Genomic DNA, 18667 nt, shown 5'->3' with positions numbered 1-18667 from the left:
AAAATGTCTCTAATTTGTTTAAAAGCAGGGCACACAAGGTGTGCTTCTTTCTGAGCCCTCTTCTATCTGGGAATGTTTGCCCAGCAAGCACCCCCTGCAGCCCTTCCTATGCATTCATCCCCCTAAATCTGTGCCTCTTACTGGCACATTCCCAGGACTTGGCAGGCGTCGGGTGTCAATAAACACCAGATCGAATGAGCACATGTAAAGGCAACACAGGATAAAGAGGAGCAGATCTGTAGTGCCCTTAATCCTTGACCTAGTTTCCTCAGGAAATTTAGGACTCTCAGTGGAAAGTAATGTGGATAAAGTTACAGGTTGAAAATGTGATTTTATTTCAAAATGATAAATAAACCGAGGCATAGTTTAGACCATGTACTACTTCTGAAGGGCATGTGAATTAGAGAAACAGTTCCAGGAGGGCTCCAGTCAGACCAAAATGATACCAATCAAACTCATGATTGGCAGAGATAGCCTCTTTAATAATCAGGGACTTTAAAAGTCCTCCACCCTAATTTCTGAATATCATAAAAAGTAAAAATTACTTTTGTCATTTTTCCTTTGAAAATGTTTTTAGCAGCAAACAGGACTCTTGTTTTCCTTACTTCATTTTTATGACCATAGTAGTTATATGTCAACTTACTTAAAATTAGAGAGGGAAGAAAACTAAAAGCCCCTCAGTGGCACTGCTCATCCACGGAAGGCTCACATAAACAGGTACGCATGTTCACGTTATCACTTCTTCTACAAATATCAATAAAGTAAGGTTTGTAAATCGTAAATACAGTAGTGGCAGTTCACACATATTTGACACGCTTTCACACAAGGATTCAATCAACAACAATAAATATAATTTCCCCTCTTCAAAACAAACAAACAAAAAGGATTTATAAGGGAAAAAAAAGGATTAATTTACTTGGAGTTTATCAGCACACCATTTTTAGTGTGCTTTGAAAGAATTAAAAACCATGAAATTGTGTTCCTGAATACTGGCCCATAGTTACATTTTTTTTAAACCTGTCTTCAATACATACATCATGGCTTTCTATTAAAATCCTTAAATCTACAGGGATTTGTAGTAGGTAAGACTATATTAAAATTTTTTTTCCTCATTAACAATTTAATTAAGTTAAAAAAAAATCTGACATTTCCCTTAAATGTTAAGTTGAAGCCTGATCTATGCTGCTGTGTCCTGTGAAATGAACCTAATTTTCAAAGTGAATAGGAACGCCTGAGTGGCCATTTAGAGTGCGGCATTTTCCTTCCCTCATGATTCCTGCTGGGTCCTCTTCGCTGAGGCTTTTCCCTGAGTCATATATTTACTGGAAAGGCTACCTAGAGGAGGGGAAAAAACAAAACCCAACATAAATGAAACAAGCCTCACTTTATCGTAAACGCCATACAATTACTTCTTATTGTTAATTATTCACAGAAACTTTTCATACTGGTCACTTGTTTTGAATCAAGTAATTTGGCTAGATACATTGTAAAAAAGTATATATAGAATATTATCTATTAAACGTAAGCCTCGTCACATTCTTTCTAAATGCAGACGAGTTGCTAGAGTGACATCATTTTAATACATTTGCATGCTCACTATTTACATATTGGTACAGAAGGCCAGGTGAACTTTTAAAGGCTCTGCTGTGCATCTGCAACCAAACAGAATAGATTGCAAAGAATACTTTGGTCAGAAATATATATCTTGCATCATTACTCTGAAGACACGAAGCTGTGAATGGTGATATTGTAGCCATAAGTCATTGATTTAAAAGAAAAAAAGGAAATTTACTATATTTACAGGTGAAGGACAGAAATAAAGACTGCTAATTAAATGCATACCACAGAACAGTTAATAAATTCTGTTCTGGAGTCTAAACAAATAGATCAACGAAGCAAGAAAATTGAGAAGTTCTTAAGTGATTACTTGTAAGAAAGTAGTATATAACAAAGGTTATACACATTGATTATATACATTTCAAACCAATGGGGGAAAGTATGGATTGTTCAATAACTGGTATTGTGTCAAATAAGTAATTTTGGAAGAAAAGGGTTAGATAAGTTTCCTTCCTCACATCATACTTTTCCTCCCCACCTAATTCCTAATGAATTACAGAATTAAATATAAGAGAGTCAAAGTATAAGAAGTAGTGAATATTTATACAATCTTGGGGTGGGGAAAGAGTTTCCTAAGTACATCACATTATGTTTTATTTATGAAAAAGGCTTTCTATGCTTAGTACTAAAGAAGTTACAAATCAATAGAGAAAAGATGAACACCAATAGATAGCTGGTGAAAGAAAAAGCAATATATGAAAGAGAAAAAAACAGCACATAAATATCTAAAAGATATTCAATATCAATGGGTAATCAAAGAAATGTAAACAAGATACCAATTCCTAACCACCAAATTGTTTGAAGGAATATCAGAAGGACAGGGAAGTGGGTAGAAATTTTGGTAAAGGAATATTCATACAAACCTTACAATAATTTAAGTATGCAAACAACTCAAATGTCCAGAACTTGTGATATGACTAAGTATATCATGAACACAATAGGATTATTAGGTATGCAGAGGATAACTAATAACATGAAAAAAGCAGGTTATAAAACCATATGAATAATATTTTCATTAAAACTAAAAATTAAAAAAGGAAAAAGGAAAAACCCTACCAATCAGATATTTGGCGCCTCATTTTCCTTATCTGTAAAATAAGGGCAATAACACCTACCCCCTTGGAGTTATTGTGACGATTAAATTAATTAATACATGTAAAGCAACTGAATAGTACCTGGCACATAGAAAGTACTCAATAAATGCTAACTATTATCATTACACTGATGTAAAAAGATGGGAAGATTTTACCTCCAAAACCTAAATAATAGTTAATGCTCTAGAACGGGACAAGTGTAAATGGCTTTTATTTTCATTTTGCTTAAACTATACTTTCTAAAATGTCCAAAGCCAAAATATTAAGTATGCAAATATAAACTTATGCCCCCCAAAAGCAAACTTTTCGAAGCAGGACATCTAGATAGTCAACTCACAGTGAAAAATCAGTGCTATGTCAAGAAGATTCAAAGCACTCTACTTGTATATAAATACCATATTTATACCACGGAGTGTCTACTGGTCAAAAATACACATCTTTGATATTCTAAACTGCACAAAGTATTGAGGACAGGCTTTTCACTCGAGGGACAAAAATTTAGATCACTACACCTCATATTCTACACACAATTCAGATGGATTAAAGATCTAAATAGGAAAAATAAGGTTTTAAAGCTAACAGAAAAAAATATAGATGTATATCTTTATAACCTCAGGCTAGGGAAGAATTTCTGAAAATTCTAAAATTTTGAATTACATGTCCAAGAAAATGGACATGTAAAATCATGAATTACATGTCCAAGAAAATTAATCAGGGAAAACCAATCATCTGATTATCTCAAAATTAAAAACTGAAGTGGCAATAGATACAAGGTGAAAGATAAGATATACTGGAGGAAGATATTAGGGAAGTATACAATAATAAATGCTCAGTATTCAGAATGAAGAACCCTTGTAAATTATTAAGGAAATGATAACGCAACAGGAAAATGGGCAAATGATCTGAACAGATCATTTATAGAAGAGGAACTCCAACTGGCCAGTAAACATAGAAAAAGGTGCTTAGCATCACCAGAGTCAAAAAAATACCCAATAGAACAACACCAAAGTATTTTTCACTCAACAGATTTGTAAGAATAAACACTGCTGATGGGAGTGATAATTGTTTCAACCAATAAGAGGGTATACGACAGTATCTAACTAAACTGAAAAGGCACATATGCACATATGAAAATGCGTTATGGCCCAACAATTTGACTTCTAGGTACTCAAACCCTATAGAATCTCTAAAACATGCTCAAGAAGACTCACACAAGAATGATCACTACAACACTGTTTATAATAGGAAAAAATCAGAGGTAATCTAAATGTTCATGTACTAGGTAGTGGCTACATAAAATATTCTGTATTCGTATGATGCAATACTGTAAAGAAACAGGCTAACTCTATATACAACAACATATATAAATTTCAAAATAATTTCGTTAAATAGATATAAAAAAGCAGGTTGTAGAACATTCTTATTATACAGTGTGATATGTCATTTAAATTTAAATATTCACCAAGGATACGTATGTTAAAGGATACATATGTAAGGGCTTAAAAAGAACGGGTACCTGAAGTCATAATAATGAATCCTCTGGGATGGAGCGGGACATGACAGACAGAATGGGCCTGGGGTAGTCACCATCTTAACCTTTTATTAACAAACGATTGAAAAGAAAATGTGAAAAAATAACGCCAATTCTCTAGTAGATGGGTAGTTGTTATATTATTTGTACCTTTAAAAATATTTTTCCCCCAAATGTTAAGAAACCATTCTTTTCTAAGAATAGTACTTATAGTTTTATTACTGCATCACTTAAACATGTAATCCCATATATATATATATATATATATATATAAAATCTCATCATACCTGAAGAAACTTCATATAAAAAATTCACATGTAAAAAGATAAAACTATGGGACTTCCCTGGCAGTCCAGTGGTTAAGTCTCCACACTTCCAGTGCAGGGGGCACGTATTCGATCCCCGGTTGGGAACTAGGAACCCACATACCGCATGGTGCGGCCAGAAAAAAAAATAGAACTGCTAGAAATAAAATATGAATTTTTATGTAATCTAGGGGAAGAACATGAAATTCTTAAAATTGTGTACGCATGACTTGAAACTACCCTAAAGTTGGCTAGATCAAATTACTAAAACAAACAAATGTATGTATGGAAAAATAAATCATAAATGAGGCTGAAAGAATAATAAACTGGTGGTGGTGGTGAAGGCTACTGTAACACATTTGACAAAGCATAAATGAATTTCTAAGTAGAAAGAACTAAAGACAAAAATGAATCCTTAACGAAAATACAAAGATATAACATGAAGAAATACAAATGAAAATGTGGGAAATGTTAGTGTTCAATGCTAATAGAATTTCAAGCAGACTGGCAAAAAAGACTACCCTAATGAAGTGAGGGTATGGAAAGGTTGTGAATGACTCTCTGAGACTGTCAACAATCACAACACGCCATTAATCTCTGTCCAAACATGCATACTTTTAAACCTATTATCCTCCTAAACGGGTATTTATCCTGAGGAAATAACTAGACAAACATGCAAATATACATTATAATGTTTAAACAGTGGTCTTCAACCTTGGGTACTTGTATTCCTGAACAGCTTAACAGGACAAGTGCTTAACATATTCGTTGGGCAATCAGAGAGTTGACCACAGTGCTTCAATTTCTGAGTTCTTTCTGAGAATGCCTTTGTGGCCCAGGCTTTGGGCTGGTTCTCAGGAATCACACCACTTTTTCTTTCCCCTTTCACAAGACAGAGAGGCATACCTTCTAACCATCCACCTCTTAATGTGGTACGTTGCCCCAGGGTGAAAAAAAAAAGCCTTGCGAGGCAGGGAGGCACACAAAATGCTGGTATCTGTGACAAAATGTGAATGCCTCTAATGAAAACCCAAATTTTTAGCTTTCATAAAATTACACCGATAGCTGATGACCATCAGAATAATTTCTGATGATGCATTACTATGTGATTTTTGGTCATTTAATTAAAAAGGAATGAAAACAACTGAGTGGCACTGTTGTAATACATCTTCCCTTCCCAGACTCCTAAAGGTATTTCTTATTACTTTTAATTTGCTATCATAAAGACTAATGAGGTTTCTCAATGTTTACCAAGTATAAAAACAAAAAGATTAGGAATAGAAATGATTCACTGTTTCATTCCTGCAATAAGTAGTACTGATCCAAAGATGAATTAATGCATGGGGAAAAAAATCCCATCTAATTAAAGGACAGTCATTTTCAGTAAGTAAACATAAAAAGCAATTTTTAATCAAAATTTGTAACATTTGTTTTGGTTAATTATATTATTCTTATAACTATAAAAATAATTTAGAAGAAATTTTTACACTTTGAGATTTAATAAAAAGCTTAAAAATTCAATTTATAAAAGAAAATCCAATTTATATAAACACTTCTGTTGCAGATAAGTATGATAGGCTGGTCAATAAAATGCTTGAAATATATATGATAAAAGGTATCATCTTAAGATAAAATTCCATGGAAGTGAAACAAAAGAATTCAAGGCGAAAAATAAAAGATGTAAAATTTCTGCAATAATATTTATATTTCATTTGATACACTTAAGGCTGATTTAAAAGTTTCGTTTTTAAAATGCCAATATTTACAAAAAACCTCCAGAAATTACATGTTTTGCAATTATGATGAAAAACTGAGATATAAACTTAAACACATACAAGGAGATACATTGGTGGTTCAACATTTTGGGGAAGAGTATGCGAGCAAAAAAGTTTTGAAGACACCGACATAACAAATGTTTGAAAAGAGCTAGTTCATTAATAAGGAATGGTTAAATAAATAATGTATATTCATATACTGGAATATCAAGAAGGGTATGAAAAAGAATGATCTATATTCACTGATACTAGGATCTCCCCATATGGTTTTTTTTTTTTTTTTTTTTGCGGTACGCGGTTCTCTCACTGTTGTGGCCTCTCCCGTTGTGGAGCCCAGGCTCCAGACGCGCAGGCTCAGCGGCCATGGCCCACGGGCCCAGCCGCTCCGCGGCATGTGGGATCTTCCTGAACCGGGGAACGAACCCGTGTGCCCTGCATCGGCAGGCGGACTCTCAACCACTGCGCCACCAGGGAAGCCCCTCCCCATATGGCTTTTAAAAAGTGCTTCTATTATTTTAAATTTACTATCATAAAGAGAACTGTGTTTTTGTTTTTAATAAGTAGGCTTTAACATTCTGGTTAAGGAAAAAAGTATACATCATCATGAAGGAGAAAAGATATCCGCCAATCTCTTATAGTATCTCCAATTTTTTTTTTTTTTTTTTTTGCGGTACACGGGACTCTCACTGTTGTGGCCTCTCCCGTTGCGGAGCACAGGCTCCGGACGCTCAGGCTCAGCGGCCATGGCCCACGGGACCAGCCGCTCCGTGGCATGTGGGATCTTCCCGGACCGGGGCACGAACCCGTGTGCCCTGCATCGGCAGGTGGACTCTCAACCACTGCACCACCAGGGAAGCCCAGTATCTCCAATTTTTAAGATTTCAAATCCTGGAATTAAAATGGAATAAACGAAGAGACAGGTAGTTTCTTTTGAAAAGTAATTTTCTTTGCAAGAACCCGTGTGCCCTGCATCGGCAGGCAGACTCTCAACCACTGCACCACCAGGGAAGCCCAGTATCTCCAATTTTTAAGATTTCAAATCCTGGGATTAAAATGGAATAAACGAAGAGACAGGTAGTTTCTTTTGAAAAGTAATTTTCTTTGCAAAAACGGTAGAGGATTAAGAAACATAAAAATGTTAGTTTTTTGAGATTCTCATACTGAACAGTTTATGACTATGGTTCTCCAATCTCCACATACTTCTGTTTTGTTAAACATTTCCATTATATATTTGTCCTAGAAGTTAGAGAGAATTACAGCATGGTTGGAGACTTTCTGTTAACCACAGTAATAAGAGTAGTAATAATTTATTGAGTGATGTGTGCCAGATGCTGTGTTAAGGGCTTTACATATATGAAATTAATCCTTACAATTGCCCTGTGAGATATTAGCCCCAATTTATCGACAAGGAAACTGAGGCACTGACAGGTTCGATAACTCGACAGAGGTAATGCAACTATTAATGACTGAGCTGGATTTCAAACTCAAGTAAGTCTGATTTTAATGCTCGTATTCTTGATCATTCTTCCAAACTTACTGAACACCTAAGGCACTGTGTTGGCTGTGTGTATGTGGGGGAGGGAGGAAACAATGAAGATCAAGGAAATTCATGGAATTCTCTATCTACTACTATCACATTTGAGAGTTAAGAACTATACGTAAGCCTAGTGGAAAGGAATGGAGGGAGGTATCAGGAGAGGAAAAGAGAACTTGGTTGAGTGCTTACTACTGAATGGGTGCTTTAATCTTCTCAGCACCCGATGACACAGATGGTGCTGCCAATTTTATAAATGTGACATCTGGAGCTCAGAGCAGCTAATCTCTTCTAAGGTCAATATAACTGATGTGTGAGAGCAGGGGCTGTCCACACCAGCAGGCTCTTGTTAGGAAACTACCCACGCATCACAGATAAATAAGCCTGTGAAAAGGAAGAGCTTTTCGGAAACTTAATACTACTTACAGTTGAGACATATTTCACATCTATAACAACATAGATAACTTGTATAAATTTACCATGGGTAAATTTGACAGTCTTAACAGTTGTCAATAAATTAAACTTGAAGTTTAATTTATTGGAAAGGATAAATTTTTTTTTTTTTTTTTTTTTTTTTGCGGTACGCGGGCCTCTCACTGTTGTGGCCTCTCCCGTTGCGGAGCACAGGCTCCGGACGCGCAGGCTCAGCGGCCACGGCCCACGGGCCCAGCCACTCCGCGGCACATGGGATCCTCCTGGACCGGGGCACGAACCCGTATCCCCTGCATCGGCAGGTGGACTCTCAACCACTGCGCCACCAGGGAAGCCCGGAAAGGATAAATTTTAACCACCTATGTTTTCTTTTCTGGTATAAAGTAAACCTATTTGTTGTAATAAACTTACTACAGGAAAAAAAAAAGTTAAGTTTTACAGTTATTCAAAAGATTTATAAATATGTAAGTCTTTTACTCAGAAGACAATTTATTGAAATCCTTACTGTCAATTGGTAATGCCATTTCTAGGCATATGTCTAATATCTGTATTTCTCCCCCACTTAAAAAATTATACAATTATAATACAAAGTTTTACTCTCAAGATGTGTAAAGCCTTTAGCAGAAGCAATGCCGACAGATGCCCTGCGGGAATATCAACCCCATCAGCAGCCCCTGCCAACCTCCGCCCGCGCTGCATGCAGCTACCGTTCTAAGTGCTTTTACGAGGGTTTCTCAACAGCCGTACCAGGCAAGTGATAGTAGTGCTATTATCCCCTCGTAACAGATGAGGAAACTGAAGGAAGTGGAGGCTAAGATCACAAAGCTAGAAACCACACCATGCGATCCGACGGCAAAGCTGATATTCAGAAACGCCTTATCCTTGGCAAAACAAGTATCTCAACTAAGCAAGAATCAGTATTTTCTCACATAAAATGTTCTGGAAATGCCTGTTCAAGGCTGAAGCTTGTAAAAACAACACTCTTTTGCCCTGCTTACATCTGCTAACTATGTGATCCTCAAACTCTCAGAGGATCTACGGGAAACAATCCCACAAATTGCAGTGGAGTCTGTTTCCCAAACACTTTCATCTGTTGAAGCGGCTTTCAGAAGCAGCCTGTCAATCTCCTCATCCATCTTTCATGGCTGCTGCCATTGTCAATCAAATCCTCTCACGATAGGCCCCATTCTCTTTTCACACAATTTCACTTTGAGGGTTTTCCCAGTAGAACTTTTCTTATTTTTAAGTCCATGCATTCCACTGACAGCAATTACAAGACCTTCCCAGGAAAGACCTGCTCTCCCCTGTTCTTACAGTCTCCTATGTCTTTACCTTTCATGGACACCATATTCCCCTTTTGGGTAAGGGTGGCAATTCTCTGAAGATTTCTGTTTCTCTTTGAGTTGTTCTACCTCACTCTGCATACCAACCTCAATACTCAGGCCTTTAAAATATATTTTTTAATTTATTTATTTATTTATGGCTGTGTTGGGTCTTCGTTTCTGTGTGAGGGCTTTCTCCAGTTGCGGCAAGCGGGGGCTACTCTTCATCTCAGTGCGCAGGGCCTCTCACTATCGCGGCCTCTCTTGTTGCAGAGCACAGGCTCCAGACGTGCAGGCTCAGTAATTGTGGCTCACGGGCCTAGTTGCTCCGTGGCATGTGGGATCTTCCCAGACCAGGGCTCGAACCCGTGTCCCCTGCATTGGCAGGCAGATTCTCAACCACTGCGCCACCAGGGAAACCCTGGCCTTTTAAATTTTGATTGTAAAGAGATTTGATGCCATTTCAAATGTTTTTCCTAATCATTAAAAAAAAACCCAACTGTAAAATTAGCATATCATAAAAATAAATGCCTACTTCTATGTAGATCATTTTATATACTGGAGATAATCATCGTGGTACTGACAGAAACGGAAGTACTTAAATAATTTAATAATTCAATTAATTTTTCTCTTGTTAACATTCAAAGTAGAAACAACCAAATACTCTTCGCCTGGAGCTCTCAGCTTTCCCAGGGTGAGATCACTGTGCCCTGGCTTATTTCAGCCTGGTTTGGTGAAAGCTGGGAAGAGCTCTCTCTACAGTGGGACTCTGGAGGCTGCTGAGGCTCTGACAGCACTATCTCTCAGAAACCGACACCTGATGGTAGATACAGATTAGCCTCTTCACACTCTGTAACTAACACAGGCACCTTCCAATCTAAAAGCAAACATTCTTTGCACATTAGCAATAAGACACAATATGTAAAAGCTGAGCATAAGATATGTGGCTTGTTTTACATTATATATAAAAATGTCAGGTTATATCGATGAAGTTTTAAAATTTCAAAAACTTAACTTTTCTCATCAACTATACAATCAAGTTAAAAAGAGAATGCTCTATTTGCTTATATAATGTTCCTCCTTTAACTCTACTTTACTGAAGATTAGAGAGAGAGAAAGAAAGAGAAGGCCTTCACAGCCTCCCATTTCCCCCTCCCTTTTAGCATTTTTCCTTAGGCCTGGGGCCTGGATGGGGATGGGGCACTAACCCCACCTGGCACTAACCCACAGCTGAAGTTAAGTAGCCTACAGTTCTTCCAGCACTTCTCACCACAACTCTCTACAATCAGGTTTTTCTGCCCTCCACTCCAAAGAAATGGCTCTTTTCAAAGTCACAGTGAGTGACTTCTGTGTTGCCAAATAAAATGCTGAATTCTCAGTCTTCGGTGCACAGACCTATGAGCAGCAATTCGCACGAAGTCAATTCTCCCTCTTTGAGGCACTTTCTCCATTTGGGCTCCGGGACCCAACTTGCTGCTTCTCCTTCCCCATGAACCCTTTTTCCTGTGTCTCCTTGGTTTATTTTGCCTGAGCCTCTACATGCTTTTTCTCTTTTCTAAGTGATCACAGTCAGACCCAGGACTTAACTACCATCTATTATACACTGAGCATCCTCAAATTTGTATCTGCAGCCTGAAATTTGCTCTAAATGCCAGGCTCCTATATCTACTTGGCTACTCAACATCTCTACCCAATATCTAGCAGGTCTCTTAAAACTCACACGTCTAAAACTGAACTCTATTTCTCCCCATAATCTGTTCTTCCTGACGGTTCCCCAGCACAGGAAATTCAAACTCCATTCTTCTAGCTGCTCAGAGCAAAAATCACAGTGTCTGCTCTGATTCTCAAAATCTCATGATTTTCTGTCATGTTTTATCATCTAACCCATCAACAGATCATGATGGCGCTACCTTTAAAGTCTCCAGAACATTAGCAGTCCTCACTTCCTCCACCCCCTTCCACCTACATCTAAGCCATCCTCCACTCTCCCCTGAACTATAGCAGGAGCCTCCCTGTTGGTTTGAATTTTCACCCTTGCCTCCTCACGGCATAATGAACCTTTTAAAACAATTCAGATAATACCACTCCTTTGTTCAAAACCCTCCAACAGTTGCCCATCTCATGTAGAGATAAAAATCCCATCCCCACCATTGCTGAAGGAGCTGCATGACCCACACTTGTATACCCGTGACCTCACCTCCCACCGACCCACCTCACCCTCATCCCACTTAGTGTCACCCATCCAGGACAAAACTGTTCTCAGCTCTGTTGTAAGAGTCTAACTCCAATTTCCTCTTGGCTTGCCTCTTTCTTTCACTTGACTCTCTGCTTAAATGTTACTCAATCAGAGAGGCCTCCTCCCTTCCAACATTCTCTTTCCCTTTTCCTGCTTTATATTTCTTAGCATCTGTCCCACATGAAATATTTGTCTCTCTTCTGACAAGAATGCAGAGTAAATGAGAGAAGGGGCTTTGCTGGTTCACTGCTGCTTCATCAGTGTTTAGGCCCACACCCTGAACTTAGAGGGGGTGGGTGGGTGGGAGGTGTGGCTTGATAAATATTTGTTGAAGGAATTAGTAAATGACGCAGCTGAGAGAGAGAGTGTTCAGGTCAATGATTACTTTCTTTCCTTACTTTGGTGCATGGTAAATGATCTCCATGAGGAGAATACACTGCTGACAAGACAGTGGCCATTTCAAGGCAGAAACAAAAAGTATAGAAGAGGAACAAATAACTAGACTATGGTTCCTACTCAAGGATGGTATAAGAATCACCTAGAACATTTAAAAAATACACAGGCCTAAGCCTAGCCCCTGAAGCATCTGATTTAAGAAATGAAGGTGGGGGCAGGGTAGCTGTATTTTTAGAAGTTCCCCAAGTGATTCTGATGTCCAATCCCTGTTAAAACCACTTATTCAAAGGAAGTGCCTCAAAAGGCATGTGGTACACTATGCAGTAAATAAAATAACACACATTTTTTTTTTCAAACCCACATACCTGACTGGGGACTCAAAAATATAGATGTTTTTTGTTTCTTTTGGTCTTCATGTAAAAGCACTGCCTAAAAAACGAAATAGACTGGTTTACAAAGTCGAAAGGAATAGCATCTGAAACAGCCTGAAAACTGTAACTAAATCCAAGGAGAGCTGAAATTAGGCATGTGGGTGGCAGCACTTTGCAAGTTAATCAACAAGCAAGACACGTCTGCAGGATCCCTTAAAGCACACCCGGCGAGCTGGTGCACAGGAAGCTCACCACAACCTGCGCCTCGGGCAGAGCGGAGGAGCCACAAGGATGGAGACAGGGCCTGGGGCAGCCCAGCACCTCCGAGCACCTGGCACAGAGCTGCTAGCACTCGGTACGTGTTTGCGGGAGAGACAGAGGACGGGAGGGCTTCCTGCTCAGGCCTGAGCCAGGTTTACCTGGACAAATGTGCCAGTTGGTCTCAAAGGGCTGGGTGAAGGAGGGGATCCAAATACACAATCAGACTTAGACAGACCTGAGAAAGAAATCAGCACTTTTGGTTCCTACTTTAAATCGAAAGTAGTAGCCCTGTTTCAAACTTGCACAGAAAGATTTTCTGTTGACATGACAGAAACTCTCCTCAGTATACTGTGTGGACAAAATAATAACGTATTGGAAGAAATGAGCGGGAGCAACATAATTTTTTAGACAGAAAGAAGCTGATTATTTTTAATTGCTCTTGGAGGAAATTCACCATACTCTAGCCCCACTCCTCCCCTTTTTATTTTACTTTTATATTATGACTACTTGATTTAATGTGAAAACACTGCAGTCAGAAGAAACCAAGATTCTAGTGCTTTCTGTAGTTTTGATAACACCCCATCCCTGCCCCAGGATATCCCATCTCTCTTTGATTTGCTACTGCCCGCTAGGCAGCCAGAATCACCACTCTAACTACTTTTTTTAAAAAAAATTTTGGTCAGATCTTAGTTCCCCGACCACAGATTGGCCCACAGCAGTGAGAGCGCCCCGAGTCCTAACCACTGGACGGCCAGGGAATTCCCTGCTCTAACTATTTTGAGAGATTCACTAGTAGGCAACTTAAAACTTGCTACTAGCTAGAAAGAAGAGATCCATCCAAGCTGCGGGAGGACAGGGGCATTCCTTCACCACTTTGTTGTACCAAAGAGGAACGCAATGCTCCTGCTCTGAGTAAACACAAGACCTGAGTTTTCTGAAGGGTAGCCTACAAAAGGAATTTTGGTGAGACTATATTACATCTTATCTATACTGTTTACAGTTTCCTCATCTGTAAACTGGAGATATCAATAATACCACATTTAATGGGGCTGTGGTGAAAATGAGATGAAATTACCCATCATAAGTGCTCAATGAATGTTAGCTATTGCTTTTAATTTCTTTTAAACATTTTACCTCTCATAATTATAAAAGAAGATAATTTTATTCTGGTATACGTCCCTTGTTAGGGCAAAAAAGTTTGAGTTTGAATTCCTTAGAAGTAGGACAAGCTGAAGCTGTAACTTTCATAAACATTTAAGCCCTATTTTTAAATCAATAATGAAAACAATTTAAAAATATACTTCTTTTCATATAAAGCTCATTTAAAAAAAATAAGGATAGCTGATCTAAAAATTTTCTACCTTAAAAAAAAGAGATACTATATTGCTGATATGGTATCATAAAATGGAAGAGAGGTATTAGTGTTCCAGGAACAACAAGGACTAGAGTGAGTATTTTAAGGAAATTGTCAGTGCTGACATTTTTTTATGCTGCACATAAACATTTACAATTGAGGACAGGAACAGGGTTACCACTTTAATCAAAAACATTTCTCAGGGTTTCATTTCCATGCTAATCAAATTCCATCCACTTTCACAGGTTTGTTCTGAGAAAAGAGAGAGTGTATAAATTGCTTTGTAAACCATAACTTATCCCCCCCACACAAAGAACCCTTACCCTTAATAGTCTGTTAAAAAGATGCCCATAACGGACACTTCACCCATTTAATAGAAAAAATGGATTAAGATCTGACAACTCAAAGGGGCAAGATCTGTGGATGATTTTCAGCTACGGACTGACAGTATCAATATATTTTTCCTCATCATAAGAATAATCATGCTCACTGCAGAAAATTATTAAAATGATGAAATGCAAAGACAATCCTCTGCAGGTAGAGGCACCATTAACTGTGTAACCCTTCTACTTCTAGTCCCCTTTCTAGGCCTGTGCGCACATGTATTTAAACAACAATACAAGCGGCTCCTGCACGCACTGTATGGTGTCCTGAGATCACTCCCCCGTGGCCCGGCAGCGCTTCCATTTCAAAAATGCACACACTGAGTAGCAAGGCTCAAGTGGCAGCTTGTTTTCTGGTCACTTAGGTTACATTTTTTTAGGTACTGGGGATTACCAGGTCTTCGATTCACTGATAATCTTATCAGAAAAGTCAACCAAATGACTCTGATAAGCCTCTCAAAAAACCAGCAATAAGTGTTCAAGACATATAGAGGATCAGAAGTAAAGGCAGGAGAGGTGGGTTCACCTTCTTAAAAATAAAATCTTTTCCAGTAAATAGATCTGTTAAAGAAATAAATATAAATAAAATAGTTAAGAACTCTAAAAAAGAGATTTCCCTTGAGATGTGAGTGCAAACATCAAGGTGTGATGGGTGTGCATACCTGAAGAGCCTTTAAACTGTGGGCATTCCTTTTTAATATGCCCTTCTCTTCCACAAATAAAACAACGTTTTTCTCTTAAGTCTTTGTCGTCTTGTCTCTTCCATTTTTCCACTGGTGGCCTGAGAATTTTCTCTCTCCCCAGGTCAACAGCTGCCCTCACTGGCTTGGCTTTCTGAAGTGTGCACTGCATGGGCTTATCTTCTTTTGTTGATACCTCCCTCTCTGTGTACTTGTTTTGAATTTCTTTGTCTTCTTTGCTTCTTTTCTCTTTGTTCTCGGGGTATCTTTGGTTCAGTGTATCTTCCTGATCTCGCCGTCGCCTCACTCTGTAGAAAATATAATATTAGTAGGAAAAATCTGAACAAAAACCCAAATAAATTCCTAAGGTCACTTCAGGTTTAGGAGACAACCAGATATAGGAGGCATCAGAGGGAAAAACAAGAGTTTAACAATTTAAGTGCATCTTCTCTATTAAGAAGCAACCTCAGGGCTTAAGGGTGTAGTTTTTTTCATTCTCACAAGTACTCTAGTGCTGTAAAACCAGTTTTTGCAACTAGTGGAACTCCTTAATTTAATACCTACTCTGATACTGATGCAATGAAACTCAAATTATCCTTGGAGTGATTTCTTAAACCTTTCTGGCCCATGAGCATTCTTTACCAGCACTGGAAACTTGAGACATGAAACTTCAGGTTCACAAGGAAACAGTGGTTATAAGGAGATTTATGTTCTTAAACTGTCAAAATTATTTCTTCCTTGCCCTACATGATCAGTGACTATTATTTGAATAAAAATAAAGTACTAAATAAGAGCCTTGAATTCCAGATGGTGACTTATTTTAAGTGGCATGTTTTTAAATGTGAATATTATCATCCAGTTAAAAATACCACCACCCCCCCAAAACAAGAATATGTCCCAAGCAAGCAACCAAACCTATGTCCCCCTCTGCCCTCCTGCAATCATTATCATAAGAAAGCATGGTGCCCAAATTGAGTAGGTCACTATAGCAATTATTAAGAATTAAAATGCATACAAGTGAAGGGTACTACAGTGCAGTAAAGTATTAGTGAGTCTAAATTCCCACACAGTACACCCCAGTTATTGTACATAGAAGTGTAACTGAGATCCTAAAAAAAAAAACCATTTTACTTGTCATTGACTGAAATGATTCTGAACTCCTCACTGCTGTAAAAGGGAAGAATTTCAGTTTCCTCTTTTGTTCTTACATCCCTGTTGGACAGTATGATAACCAAATGATCAAGTGATGATTAGGGCTGTGCCCCAGATTAGGAAAGGTGACTGGGCCTGGAAGACTGTTGCCCATACACCCTAGTTAATCCTAGTCATCTGCACTTAAAGCCATGTTTTAAATCACTTCATTTTCATGGTAAAAAAAGCTCAAATTTATCTGAGAACTGCTGGATTTAATATGTTTATTTTCTGTTACAAGAGAACCTCATTTAAAAACTGGTACAGCAAGAAAACAAAAACAAAACCACCCCTTTTGAATATTTGCTTACCTTCTCCTCATAGGACAGTCCTTCATGAAGTGTCCAATTTTCCCACAAATTCGGCAACATCTATCATTTGGGGCCAGCTCGCCTTCAGTTAGCACTTCTGGATCAAAAAAGTACTCCTAGCGGAATATAAATATATAAAAATCTGAACTATTAATATGAGATCCAAACACAAAAACTAACCAATATCAATCAGGAATCTCACTGACATACCAACATCGACATTATTAATTTTAATAGTTATTATTATATTGCTTAATTCCAAAATCTAAAACCATTAGGAGGTCTAATTCAGGATAGGCTTACCTAAATTCATTTTGGTTTATTACTATTCATCATGCAGAACACTGTTGAACCATAAAGATAGCTTGTTCCCTTGCACACTTCTGAACAAAAGCATTACACATCCCTGTGAGTCAGCTTTCTAGGACTTGGGGGAAGCTGAGGCCAGGTACAAAGACTTCATTTTCTCATAAAATGAAAAGGCTAAAACCTAAAAAGAAAGAAGCTATGTGCTGTTGCTTTGTTGTGGCTTCTGAAGGAAAATATCAGAGGAAAGGAAAGACAATGGTCTGGACTCTAGCCTCTTTGCCACCAAAATTAAGGTGGGTACCAGCAGAAGTGGCATCCCCTGGGAGCTTGTAGGACATACAGGCTTGGGCCCCACCCCAGACCTCCTGAATGAGAACCTGCATTTTAACAAAATCCCCAGGTGATTTGTTTGAACAAGTTTCAAAAGCACTGGTGTAGAAGACCACCACAGCAGTATCTAGCAAAAACTAGATGTAGAGATGTAATCAAATGCTGAACATGCTTATACACCCAGTAACTTAAGGTTCATTTTAAAAGTCTTTATTAAGAAAATTAATGCAGGAAAAACCCCTTTGTTTTTAATATAAAACTCTCTAGCTCCTAACCCCTTCCCATTTTCTCTCACTGAAATGAATTTTTATAATGCAGTTTTGTTTTGTTTTTAATGAGTGTGGTTCCATAAAAACCTAATTATTAGGTTATATGAGAACAGACAGATCTTTAGCACAGGCAGCACTGACTCTCTCTTGTCCCATTAAGGGATTTATTACTCTTTGCAAGCAGACTGGAAAAATCTAGATGTCATATGAGGGGGTGGGGGATGTCCTTGGATATGTGCAAACTGGGTTTGCAGAGGCTGGTATGGAGCTGAATGCTTGGTGGAACAGCAGTGCCACCAATGTGTGTTACCGAGGAAAAGCAGCAGCAACAAAATTATTAATTTTCCCACCCAAACTCCTCTTCCGGCTATCTCTTCCTGTTCTCCTGATAAATGGCTTCAAAACAGGGATGTTTATTAAAAGGTTTTTATCTTGGCTAGACTCACCAAACTTCCAGAGTATTTAGATTATTACTGAAGTAAAGTATACAAATTAGGTGCTTAAATGGCTTTTAGAATTGGTTTTTTGTGTTTCCAACACTTACCATTTTTGAGGGGTAGTCCTTTGGAAATCCTTTGACTGGAATACCAAATACTCTTCTCCCATTTATAAATGCTTTCATTATAAAATTTGTCACTAAGAAGAAAAGAGTAAAGGCTCAATTAGAGGGATTAAAAGGAAAAGAGATGGAATTAATATTTATAAACAAAGTAATAACTTACTTTTCCTTGATAATCCAGCTCCAAGATTATGATTCAAATCAAATGGATCTAAGTAAAGAAAATTAATGAAAACAAAAAAAGATAATCAAATAGGAAATACCAGTATTCATACATTAAGTGAGGTCTATATAACAAGAAGAAAGTGTTACATACTTTACCATGAATAACAGTATTAAATGACTGCCTTTTTAATGAGTTTTAAGTCTATAATACAACTAAGTAACAATATATATATTCCTAAATA

At 37.9% G+C, this 18667-nt stretch overlaps 1 protein-coding gene across 8 annotated transcripts in view; it reads right to left on the bottom strand.

Moving 5' to 3' along the window:
• Positions 1-311: 311 nt before the first annotated feature.
• TUT7 (terminal uridylyl transferase 7) overlaps positions 312-18667 on the bottom strand; it is a 60370-nt gene continuing 42014 nt past the window's right edge. For 2 of the 8 annotated variants that reach the window (XM_082624348.1, XM_082624349.1), the window contains exons 23-29: positions 18424-18471; positions 18246-18337; positions 16794-16909; positions 15274-15599; positions 13033-13109; positions 12608-12671; positions 312-1335 (exon numbers count right to left, since the gene is read on the bottom strand). In XM_082624348.1, the coding sequence (XP_082480474.1) occupies positions 1268-1335; positions 12608-12671; positions 13033-13109; positions 15274-15599; positions 16794-16909; positions 18246-18337; positions 18424-18471 (791 nt within the window). In that variant the 3' untranslated portion in view covers positions 312-1267. Of the gene's footprint in view, positions 1336-4227; positions 4308-5971; positions 7211-12607; positions 12672-13032; positions 13110-14171; positions 15173-15273; positions 15600-16793; positions 16910-18245; positions 18338-18423; positions 18472-18667 lie in introns of those variants that run through there. The other 6 variants (XR_014294333.1, XM_082624350.1, XM_082624353.1 and 3 more) reach the window with 6 other exon arrangements.

This window comes from Mesoplodon mirus (genome assembly GCF_964341445.2).
Source record: "Mesoplodon mirus genome assembly, chromosome: 1".
NCBI classification, from domain to species: Eukaryota; Metazoa; Chordata; class Mammalia; order Artiodactyla; family Ziphiidae; genus Mesoplodon; species Mesoplodon mirus.
Note: the sequence above shows the minus strand (reverse complement) of the source record. Positions and strands in the feature narration are given on the sequence as shown.